General features: G+C 41.1%; 1 protein-coding gene across 2 annotated transcripts in view; it reads left to right on the forward strand.

Annotated features, from left to right (window-relative positions):
* rnf13 (ring finger protein 13) overlaps nucleotides 1–12,594 on the forward strand; it is a 301,732-nt gene that overhangs the window by 191,512 nt on the left and 97,626 nt on the right. For both annotated transcript variants that reach the window (XM_070883720.1, XM_070883721.1), the window contains exons 6-7: nucleotides 706–796; nucleotides 6,517–6,622. In XM_070883720.1, the coding sequence (XP_070739821.1) occupies nucleotides 706–796; nucleotides 6,517–6,622 (197 nt within the window). The remainder of the gene's footprint in view (nucleotides 1–705; nucleotides 797–6,516; nucleotides 6,623–12,594) is intronic.

Genomic DNA, 12,594 nt, shown 5'->3' on the forward strand with positions numbered 1-12,594 from the left:
TGAGGTGAGGTGAGTCCTCTTGTGACTCTGAGGGTGTGTATTCTATAAAACAGTTCAACAACTGAATTACGTCAAGCTATGAAGTGTAACGATTCTGGCACAATAAGTTCAGCTATCAGCACATAGATTTTTTTAAAAAGTATAGTTAAACTGTGTGTATCATCTTTTTGAAAAAATAAATCTCGACTTGCATTATGCTGAATTCTGTAACTTATGGGGAGCCTTAAGTATAGAATTCCTGGGAGAAGGGAATATCTTGTTGAACAACTCTGATACTCGTGCACCAATCCCATATCTTAGACTAAAATCAAACAAACTAGCTTTGTTTGAAGGACCGAGGAGGAAGTTCATGATCTCCCACAGGGTTTGGATTTGTATTAGGAGCTGGTATTAAGAACATTCATATATTTACCAAAGTTTATTTGTACCCTTGTAGATTTTGTTATAGAAATGAATTGATTTGCTAAAATGATTTCTAGGATGTGTTGAAAAACTCATAACACCAGTGGGCGGTACTTCCCTCCCATCTGAGAGGTGTTTGTCATGTCCCCCAACATTCCAGAACTGCAGTGCTGCATCATAGGTAGATTTTATAGGAAGGAGCTTGGAGACCTCAAGGTTCAAAAGTTCTAAAATTATACTAATTTATGTGCCAGTATATTGCTTCAAATGCTGAATTTCACACAATGTCATTCTCTCTTACAGTTGATATTTTTAAACAAATCTCCATTCCATCTGTGTTTATTGGGGAAGCATCGGCTAAATACCTTCTGGAAGAATTTAGCTATTTAAAAGGGTAAGTAGTGTGCTGTATATTAATTTTTGCTCAGTTCTTTCATCATTTAGTGTGATTTTAAACTAAGGCCCCAAACTAAATTGCTAACAAAGTTTTCATATTCCAGGGAACTAATTTTATACTTTTTGAAGAGAGTTATTGAATTAAGTTATCTCTCTCCATTGCAATGTTTCTTGTTTCTATACTGTCGGCAGTATTCTTCTGAACATTCCTTTTATTTTCCCCAAGCTTCAAATACGACTGTCTAGTGATTCTCCTCTCTGCATCCTCGCTATAAAGGAATAAAGGCTCATTGCTCTGACTCCTGCTCTAACTCATTCTTTCAGAGGACCTCAAAACTACAATCTAAGCTTTTAAACTTAGCATCGTCTAATTACAGACTCTTTCACCCATACTCGTTTCAACCTTGATGGCGCCCTATATTAAGGATTAAACCCGTTAAACCATTCTTTCTTATAGGGAGGGGGCAGAGCAATGAGACTTGAGTCCTAAAATAGAACCTTGCTTTCTATGCAATTTTTTTTTTTGGCAATATACTGTAAATTGATTGACCATGGATTGTTCAAAATATGTACTATGCAAATGTTTATATTGTAGAAATGATTAGATCACAACTACAATATTATGTGCAATTTTGAGGCCCAATCTTAGGAAAGGATGTCAAGGCTGTGAAGAGGGGACAGAAAAGATTGGCTATGATGAACAGAGGGTAAGGTGCTCAAAATTGAGAGGTTTTTATGAGGATAAATAGGGAATAGCCATTTCCACTGACTGGTTATTCAACAACAACTTATATTTATATAGCACTGTTAACGTAGTGAAATGTCCCAAGGCGCTTCACAGGAGTATTATGAGACATAAAATTTGACACACCAGGAGAAATTGGGGCAGGTGGCCAAAAGCTTGGTCAAAGAGGTTTTAAGGAGCATCTTGAAGGGGGAAAGAGAGGTTTGGGCAAGGACAATCTGTAGACTTTTAAACTTGGCATCGTCTAATTACAGCTTCTCTTTTCTTGCACATTAATAATCTGGACTTGGGTACAGATAGTACAATTTTGAAGTTTGCAGACAATCTAGAACTCAACATATTAAATAGTGTGCAAAGTTCAGGAGGACACAGACAGTTGAAATGGGCAGACACATGGCAGGTGCAGGAGTAGGCCATTCGGCCCTTCGAGCCTGCACTAGCATTCAATATGATCATGGCTGATCATGCAACTTCAGGACCCCACTCCTGCTTTCTCTCCATACCCCTTGATACCATTAGCTGTAAGGGCCACATCTAACTCCCTTTTGAATATATCTAACGAACTGGACTCAACAACTTTCTGTGGTAGAGAATTCCACAGGTTCACAGTTCTCTTGAAGAAGTTTCTCCTCATCTCGGTCCTAAATGGCTTACCCCTTCTCCTTAGACTGTGTCCCCTGGTTCTGGACTTCCCCAACATCGGGAGCATTCTTCCTGCATCGAACCTGTCCAATCCGTCAGAATTTTATATGTTTCTATGAGATCCCCTCTCATTCTTCTAAATTTCAGTGAATATAAGTCTAGTCGATCCAGTCTTTCTTCATATGTCAGTCCTGCCATCCCAGGAATCAGTCTGCTGAACCTTCGCTGCACTCCTCAATAGCAAGAATGTCCTTCCTCAGATTAGGAGACCAAAACTATACACAATATTCAAGGTGTGGCCTCACCAACGCCCTGTACAACTGCAGTAAGACCTCCCTACTTCTATACTCAAATTCTCTCGCTATGAAGACTAACATGCCATTTGACGCCTTCACTGCCTGCTTACCTGCATGCCAGCTTTCAATGACTGATGTACCATGACACCCAGGTCTTGTTGCACCTTCCCTTTTCCTAATCTGTCACCACTCATAATATTTTGCCTTCCTGCTTTTGCCACCAAAATGGATAACCTCACATTTATCTACATTATACTGCATCTGCCATGCATTTGCCCACTCACCTAACCTGTCCAAGTCACTCTGCAGCCTCTTAGCATCCTCCTCACAGCTCACACTGCCACCCAACGTAGTGTCATCTGCAAACTTGGAGATATTACATTCAATTCCTTCATCTAAATCATTAATGTATATTGTAAATAGCTGGGGTCCCAGCACTGAACCTTGCAGTACCCCACTAGTCACTGCCTGCCATTCTGAAAAGGATCCATTTATTCCCACACTTCGCTTACTGTCTGCCAACCAGTTCTCTATCCACGTCAATACATTACCCTTCACGTGGCTTAATTTTGCACACTAATCTCTTGTGTGGGACCTTGTCAAAAGCCTTTTGAAAGTCAAATACACCACACCTACTGGTTCTCCCTTATCCACTCTACTAGTTACATCCTCAAAATTCTAGAAAGTTTGTCAAGCACGATTTCCCTTTCATAAATTTGTGCTGACTTGGACCGATCCTGTCACTGCTTTCCAAATGCGCTGCTATTACATCCTTAATCATTGATTCCAACATTTTCCCCACTACTGATGTCAGGCTAACCGGTTTATAATTCCGTTTTCTCTCTCCCTCCTTTTTTTAAAAGTGGGGTTACATTAACTACCCTCCAATCGAAAGGAACTGATCCAGAGTCTATAGAATGTTGGAAAATGACAACCAATGCATCCACTATTTCTAGGGCCACTTCCTTAAGTACTCTGGGATGCAGACTATCGGCCTTCAATCCCATCAATTTCCCTAACACAGTTTCCTGACTAATAAGGATTTCCTTCAGATCTTCCTTCACGTTAGACCCTCGGTCCCCTAGTATTTCCGGAAGGTTTTGTCTTCCTCAGTGAAGACAGAACCAAAGTATTTGTTCAATTAGCCTGCCATTTCTTTGTTCCCCATTATAAATTCACCTGATTCTGACTGCAAGGGACCTACATTTGTCTTCACTAATCTTTTCCTCTTCACATATCTATCGAAGCTTTTGCAGTCAGTTTTTATGTTCCCTGCAAGGTTACACTCATACTCTATTTTCCCCCTCCTAATTAAACCCTTTGTCCTCCTCTGCTGAATTCTAAATTTCTCCCAGTCCTCAGGTTTGCTGCTTTTTCTGGCCAATTTATATGTCTCTTCCTTGGATTTAACACTATCCCTAATTTCCCTTGTTAGCCACGGTTGAGCCACCTCTTCCCCATTTTATTTTTACTCCAGACAGGGATGTACAATTGTTGTAGTTCATCTATGTGATCTTTAAGTGTCTGTTATTGCCTATCCGCCATCAGCCCTTTAAATATAATTCGCCCGTCTATCCTAGCCAATTCACGTCTCATACTATCGAAGTTACCTTTCCTTAATTTCAGGACCTTAGTGTCTCAATTAACTGTGTCACTCTCCATCTTAAAGAATTCTACCATATTATGGTAACTCTTCCCCAAGGGGCCTCGCACAACAAGATTATGAATTTATCCCCTTTCATTACACAACACCCAGTCTAGGATGGCCAGCTCTCTAGTTGGTTCCTTGACATATTGGTGTAGAAAACCATCCCTTATGCACTCCAGGAAATCCTCCTCCACCGTATTGCTATCAGTTTGGCTAGCCCAATCTATACTGCTGCATTTTTGATCGGGGCGGAGGAACAGTGAGAGATCGGGGCCCAGGAGAGGAGAGGGTTCAGGGCCCAGAAGAGGCAAGGGCTCAGGGGCAGCACAGGCCATCCTATACTGCGATCTATGGATAGTAGGAGCATGTGTGCGCGCTAGGTCTGTGCAGAAGAGCTTGATCTCCAGTCGTCTTGGTTAACCCTTGTCACTGAATCAAGACCTAGCTCTGTCAAGCCCATGTGGTGGCTGGTATGCAACGGCCACCCCACGTTAAGAGAATCCATGCACAGGCATCTTCCACCCTTCGGGATGTAGTTCGGGATCTAGAATGTCAGGTCCCTCAATGAAACACCTGTGAACTCATCCCTTTTTGGTATGGAAGCAGGTCATCCTCAATATGAGGGACTGCTTAATACAAAAATATGAATACAGTACTTCTGAATTACCTACTTATTGCAGAAATCCATTAGTTTGTTGATGTCAGTCACCATGAAATTTTGAAGCAAGGGAGAAATAAACAAAAATTCATGACAACACAACACCTGAGATTCCTGACCAGATTTAAGAGACTTTTTAAACTTTTTCTCGTTGGAGGAGGAACGGAAATTGAAGTCAGCTGGGCTTGAAAAGCTATGACGGCATTGAGTAGTGTGCATTTTATTTTGGCAAGACACTGATTCTCAGATGAGCCACATGATAAATAACACATTGTTGAAATATGCATTACTAAAGCATTTCCTGGCTTGTTTTTCTTTTGCTTTTAAAAGAAAAATAGCGAGGCTGTGCTAGGAATTGCAATCGATAGATAGCTGACTGCCTTTGCATCAAGAGGCCACATGATTGTCAGAAGCTTTTTGTTGTGAAAGGGCCAGTTGAACTTCAATGTAAAACTGAAATGTGAAACTTTGAAACAACACTGCGGAGCTGAATTTGGCACAATTCTGGTAGACAATAAAGTACGATTGGATGTTCTAGACTTTCCTAAAATAGCTAACATTGAAGAGTCTGGTTGTTGAATAAATGTATATAAACAACTGCAATCCAATATGAGCAAATTTTGGAACAATTAAAATGTTAAAAATACCACTTTTTGCACCATTATGGTGTTCTTATTGTTGCACCGCAAGGTAGAACAGTACAGTAGATTCCGAGTTGGCCATTCGCATAGATAGCATTAATGTATGCCTCTCAACCATCCCATTTTAATCAGAATGGCCTGACATTAAACAGCATCATGGCAAAGAAACGTAAGTGGATTTTGCCTGCAAAATCAATGGACTTGCCAATTATTTTAAAGATGCTCTTGCCCAATCATCAGCCCAAATTCCACTATTTCATCAGAATTCATCAGTGGTGAAATCAGAAATCATTGGCTCAGCAATTTGGCAATCCTTCTTCAAGTAATATCTTGGGCATCATCGCTTAAAAAAAAATAGGGCTGAAGCCAGATGATTTTCATTTACTCAAGCCTTGCCAGCGAAACGAATGCACCTCAGGAATGATTTTTAAGAAATGAATTTTTTTTAAAGTTTACTATGCTCCCTTTGTTGGAAACACTCTGGCAAGTGATTGTTTAAAATGCATTTTTCTTTTCTATTTCAGTTACTGCCCATGTCACTAGCTTCCTCTGCACTTTAGGTTGTAATATTTTTTGTAAATTTTTCTTATTTTAAAAGAAAAGGTAAAATTGAATTCTGATCTGAGATTTGTTGAGGCAATAACTTTAAAGATTTTTTTTCAACAGTTGAGTGAAGCTATGATTGCTTTCAAATCAAAACACGCAAAAATCCCCAAATCATAAGGTTGATCACAATTACGCTTGCAAGTTTTAGGTGTTGGGTTGTCACAATTACATCATAGTCTAGCTCCAGTGTAGTCACCATGACATCAGACTTGGTACTATTGCATCAAGGCAAATGGTCACAATGGCCTCCGTTCATAAATACCAGTTCAGAAAATCTGGGCTTCCTTTTTTTGCGCAGCTGTTGTGTGTCAACCTATGCTGCCTACATCACTACTAATGTAACAATGTAATCGGCAAACCAATATGATGATCATTATTGTTATGTGTATTCTAGCAGCATTTCTAGAATTATGCCTTGGCCACCATCAGTTGCGGTATCGTAACTATCTGCAAACATTCTTTGTTATTGTGTTTCTCCACAGTGGCCATATAGTGATCCTGCCTGATTTTAGCCTTCCATTGGAGTACTATCTAATTCCATTTCTCATCATAGTGGGAATCTGTTTAATCCTGATTGCTGTTTTTATGGTACGTATTCATTTATACTTAAATGTATAACTATCGCTTTGTGAAAATGCCATCACATTAAGATGTTGCAAAGCTTGAGCTGTGTTTTTAATGTGTACTGTAATGAATAGCTTACCTGTACCTGCTTGGCATTGCTGTCTGTTGTTAGTCTCACCTGTGCCAAGGGAATAACTGATCCCAGTGAGTTTATATTGGTGGCAAAACTGTTACCATAGCACGTATCTGTGAGCAGGTATTAATTCTCTATTTGTAAATGTATTTGCCGTCTTAAAAAAATTCTAGTGATTTGCCATGACATTACTGGGAACTTGAATATATATATTCAACATTTTTCCTTTTTGCATCTAGTAACAGCATTAAACAAGCTGTCAGTTGTAGCGATTCTTCCATAAAACCTCTGTTAGACTGAGAATGTGAAATAAGGCCCGACCTGCCACATAATACACCACAGGTGTAGTATGATGGTTTAATTTTGCAAACCATCTGTCCTCGGGGTCTTTTTGAATGGAGCTGAAAGATTGGTATTAATTAGCATGAAGTTTTGTGCTGTGGGCTTTTGACCTCTGAGAACTCTGTTGAGTGCATAAAGACCTTATGCTTAAGGCGCTTAACAGCCATCAATAAGAGGAGGCTTCAGTTCCATCATTGAGTTGGTATGATCTTGAGTTCCAAAGTGGGAAAAAAAGACAGACTTGCATTTATATAGCGACTTTCACGACCTCGAGACATCCCAAAGTGCTTTATCGCCAATGCAGTACTTTGGAAGTGTAGTCACTGTTGTCATGTAGGAAACTCGGCAACCAATTTGTGCGCAGCAATCTCCCACAAACAGCAATGTGATAAATGACCAGGGTAATCTGTTATTGGTCATATTGATGGAGAGATAAATGTTAACGAGGACACAGGGTGATGATCTGCTATTTGTCATAAAGTGCCACGGGATATTCGATGTCCACTTGAGAAGGCATTTGGGGCCTCAATATCTCATCCAAAAGAACAGTGGTCACTTATTTCATTTCTCTCTATCCTCTCAGACAGAGGATCCAATACTGATGCAACTAAGACTCCAGGCTAATCTTGGGAATCAGATAACTATTGTAAACAGATCAGCCTTTTTTCTTCTGGTTGTTGATGTGATCTGAGTCCCTTGCTTAGATTACACCCTTGCAATAATTCTCAGGCACCCAATTACTCCGGTAAAGATCTGCACTTTTTGATTAGATTACTTACCTAGTAATCAGTCCCAGGTATCTCTAGAATAATGAAAACGTGGATGTTACCAATCAAGGGGTTGAAATGGTGTATTTATTAATCTGTATATAACTTGTATGAATCTCTGGATAGATTTAATCACTTCCAGGTATCAGCCATGAACTCATTGAATGGCGGTACAGGCTAGAAGGGCTGAATGGCCTACTCCTGCACCTATTTTCTATGTAGTCAAACTCATCATAGCTGATTTAAAAAAAAAACTTGAATCTGTGCCAAGTGTGCATTGGAGCTTCTGCCTTTGGCTCCATAATTAAGTCTGTTTTACCATTTATTGGCTTTGTCGTCTCAACTGAGCATAAGAACATAAATAGGAGCAGAAGCAGGCCATTTGGCCCCTCAAGCCTGCTCCGCCATTCAATAAGATCATGGCTGATCTGAGCATGGACTCTGCTCCACTTCCCTGCCCACTCCCCACAACCCCTTATCGCTCAAAAATCTGTATCTCCGCCTTCAATATATTCAATGACCCAGCCTCCACAGCTCTCTGGGGCAGAGAATTCCATAGATTTACAACCCTCTGAGAAGAAATTCCTCCTCATCTCAGTTTTAAATGGGCGGCCCCTTATTCTGAAATCGTGCCCTCTAGTTCTAGTCTCCCCTATCAGTGAAAACATCCTCTCTGCATCCACCTTGTCAAGCCCCCCTCATAATCTTATACGTTTCGATAAGATCACCTCTCATACTTCTGAATTCCAATGAGTAGAGTCCCAACCTACTCAACCTTTCCTCATAAGTCCAACCCCCTCATCCCTGGAATCAACCTAGTGAATCTTCACTGAACTGCTTCCAACACAAGTATAATCTTTCATAAATATGGAAAGCAAAACTGCACGCAGTATTCCAGGTGTTGCCTCACCACTACCTTATATAGAGTTGTAGCAAGACTTCCCTGCTTTTATACTCCATCCCCTTTGCAATAAAGGCCAAGATACCTCAAGTCGCTGGAGAAATACCACCAACGATGTCTAAGATCCTACAAATCCCCTGGGAGGACAGACTCGCCAACATTAGCGTCCTCAACTAGGCCAACATCCCCAGCATTGAAGCACTGACCACACTTGATCAGCTACGCTGGGCAGACCACATTGTCCGCATGCCAGACACGAGACTCCCAAAGCCAGCGCTCTACTCGGAACTCCCTCACGGCAATGAACCAAAGCTGGGCAGAGGAAACGTTACAAGGGCACCCTCAAAACCTCCCTGATAAAGTGCAACATCCCCACCGACACCTGGGAGTCCCTGGCCAAAGTAGAGGAAGTGCATCCGGGAGGGCGCTGAGCATCTCTAGTCTCATCGCCGAGAGCATGCAGAAATCAAGCGCCGGCAGCGGCAAACCTGTCCCACCTTCCCTTACCCTCAGCGACTATCTGTCCCACCTGTGACACGGAATGTGGCTCTCGTATTGGACTGTTCAGCCACCTAAGGACTCACTTCAGGAGTGGAAGCAAGTGTTCCTCAATTCTGAGGGACTGCCTATGATGATGATGACTATGTATCATCAGCAAACTTGGCTATATTGCACTCGGTCCCTTCATCCAAGTCATTAATATAGATTGTAAATAGTTGAGGCCCCCGCACTGATCCCTGCGTCACCCTACTAGTTACTGTTTGCCAACCGGAAAATGACCCATTTATCCCGACTCTGTTTTCTATTAGTTGGCTAATCCTCTCTATCCATGCTAATATATGAAATGATGCAAAATCCTGAACTGAGACTTGTTCCTCGCATTCTTTTCCTAATGCAGTTGTTAAAAACATTATTTTGAATTTAATCATGGATATTTGAAATCCACATTTAACAAAGGTTGTTGTGTTTTAGACATTGAAATAACATTTCAAATTTTAACTAGGGCTTCATGCAGACTGCACTTTTAGTGGCATAATTATCAGTTAAAACAAGTATGTTTTACAATTTGTTTTACATTTTTATTGAGGGTTGTGTGCCATTAGGCTTTATTAAATTCAAGGAATTAGAAATCAAGTTTAAAATTTTCTGTATGAATCAGTAATTGTTGCATAAAGGATCCTTGGAAGAACTATTGATGCACCAGCCAGATAGTATTCTTTACAAAAATGTTGTTATATTGCATCCCCAACTTAAAAATAGAAAAGCTTACTAATATCAAGATGATGACAACAAATTGATTTAACTAATTTTTGTATTAAACAGTGTTAATCTTCCCCACTAGGATCTCCACACACCAGCATGTGGCCTAAAGGACAGGCAAGTGGCCTATCAATGTTGCCCCATAACCAGCAGCTAAGAGGTGTATTTGGGTGACTCAACCTCTGATTTTTTTGTTCCGTTGGCTTCCACTTGACGCCACCTCAATGACCAGTTAGGATCAGGAATTCTTATGGGGATTCCTTCATTCTCACTCCATGACACGGTACTTTGCTGGACTATCCCATCAGGCTGCCCCCATGTAGATAGCCTTTCCAAAATATTCAGAATATAGCCGTCAACTTGACCTACCTTGTACCATATTCGATATTTACTTAGCAGCAATGCACTGTGCAATTCCACTTTAGCATCTTCAAAAAAAATATCTTCTGTAAAAATATTAAAATTTTGAATACATTAGTGCACATTTCATATCCGTCACCGGATACTCATCTCCGTGTAACTTAAGTATTTCTTCAAGCAGGCCAAAGTAAATAGTTGGGCATTGGTATCGCATCGCATGTAAAATTTAACCGAGCTAAAATATACATCAGCTGTGTAGTGGAATTTTCTGGCTTGGTGAGCATGCTACTTTGAGGAATCACATGCAAAAATGGCTGATAGTTGAACTGATCTCTTCATGGAACTAATACAGGAGTTACTGTACTTTTGATCAAAGGAAAGCCTCATGACACGGGACTTATTAACTGTAAAGTCATTTCCAATCTTGTGACGTTTACTCAGTTTTTAAAGGGAAATTATGTTCACTGGAATTGCTGCCTGATTCTAAATCTTGTATTCACTAGTGACTCTCACCCCTTGTTCTTGTTGTTCTTCTCAGCAATTGTAATTGCTGGTTAGAGGCATTTTGTGCAGAATTAGCAGTGCATTTAGAAAGCAATGACAGGACCAGTCCAAGTCAGCATGGATTTATGAAAGGGAAATCATGCTTGACACATCTTCTGGAATCTTTTGAGAATGTAACTAGTAGAGTGGACAAGGGAGAACCAATGGATGTGGTGTATTTGGACTTTCAAAAGGCCTTTGACAAGGTCCCACATAAGAGATTGGTGTGCAAAATCAAAGCACATGGTATTGGGGGTAATGTACTGGTGTGGATAGAGAATTGGTTGGCAGACAGAAAGCAGAGAGTCGGGATAAATGGGTCTTTTTCGGAATGGGAGGCAGTGACTAGTGGAATGCCGCAGGGCTCAGTGCTAGGACCCCAGCTCTTTACAATATACATCAATGATCTTATATGTTTCTATGAGATCCCCTTTCATCCTTCTAAACTCCAGTGAATAAAGGCCCAGTTGATCCAGTCTCTCCTCATATGACAGTCCAGCCATCCCTGGAATCAGTCTGGTGAACCTTCGCTGCACTCCCTCAATAGCAAGAACGTCCTTCCTCAGATTAGGAGACCAAAACTGAACACAATATTCCAGGTGAGGCCTCACTAAGGCCCTGTACAACTGCAATAAGACCTCCCTGCTCCTATACTCAAATCCCCTAGCGATGAAGGTCAACATACCATTTGCCGCCTTCACCGCCTGCTGTACCTGCGTGCCAACTTTGAATGACTGATGAACCATGACACCCAGGTCTCATTGCCAGTTCATTGGATATATTCAAGAGGGAGTTAGATGTGGCCCTTACGGCTAAAGGGATCAAGGGGCTGGAGAGAAAGCAGGAAAGCTGTGCTGAGGTGAATGATCAGCCATGATATTGAATGGTGGTGCAGGCTCGAAGGGATGAATGGCCTACTCCTGCACCTATTTTCTATGTTTCTTTAACTCATCCAAAGCTCTGCTGCTTGCATTCTATCAAGTACTAGTCTTGTATGTCTATCCGCACCAACTTCCTTTGTGTTACAATTCCTTATATATTGACTTTAAAATCCTCATCCTCAATCACCCCATTACCTTGCCCCACCCTACCTTTGAATCTTCTCTCATCCTATGTCCCACCACATGTCTATTGCTCTTCCCACTTTGGCCTACTGTGTTCCCCTCGGTTCCTCCCACTACCAGTGAGTGAGAGAACCTTCAGTCATCAAGTCTGTGCATTATCCTTCTAAGCCCCCCCTGCCTTGGCATCTCTCTTCCAACCTGCTCCTAATTTAGCACTAAATTGTCAGTTTTACTTTGTGAACCCTCAAGTGTGATCTGCTATTGAAAATGGAAACGGTGCCCTTGTATAGGAACGGCTGCTCCTCTGCACTTGGGGTTAACTCGTACTGTTGAGGTAGAGTAGGAAAATATTTTTCTGCAATCGCTCATTCACTGCGATATGTCGGGTCTGGGGGATTGATTGATTGGTTCAGATACTGAATGCTAAATAGGAAAAGTGTTTCATTTCCTTGTGCAAACATCCTTCACCTTAAACACAAAAATCCACAGAAAAATGCGAGATTGCCTCCTGACATCCAGTAGTCTTAGATGTTGTATGCGAGTCTGTCACCCCGGCCAGTCGCCTATGGGATGTTTCTTCTGTGTAAAAACAGCACAGTGGAAATATAAATATATAGCTTTAATTT

Source organism: Pristiophorus japonicus, chromosome 6, assembly GCF_044704955.1.
Source record: "Pristiophorus japonicus isolate sPriJap1 chromosome 6, sPriJap1.hap1, whole genome shotgun sequence".
Lineage (NCBI taxonomy): Eukaryota > Metazoa > Chordata > Chondrichthyes > Pristiophoridae > Pristiophorus > Pristiophorus japonicus.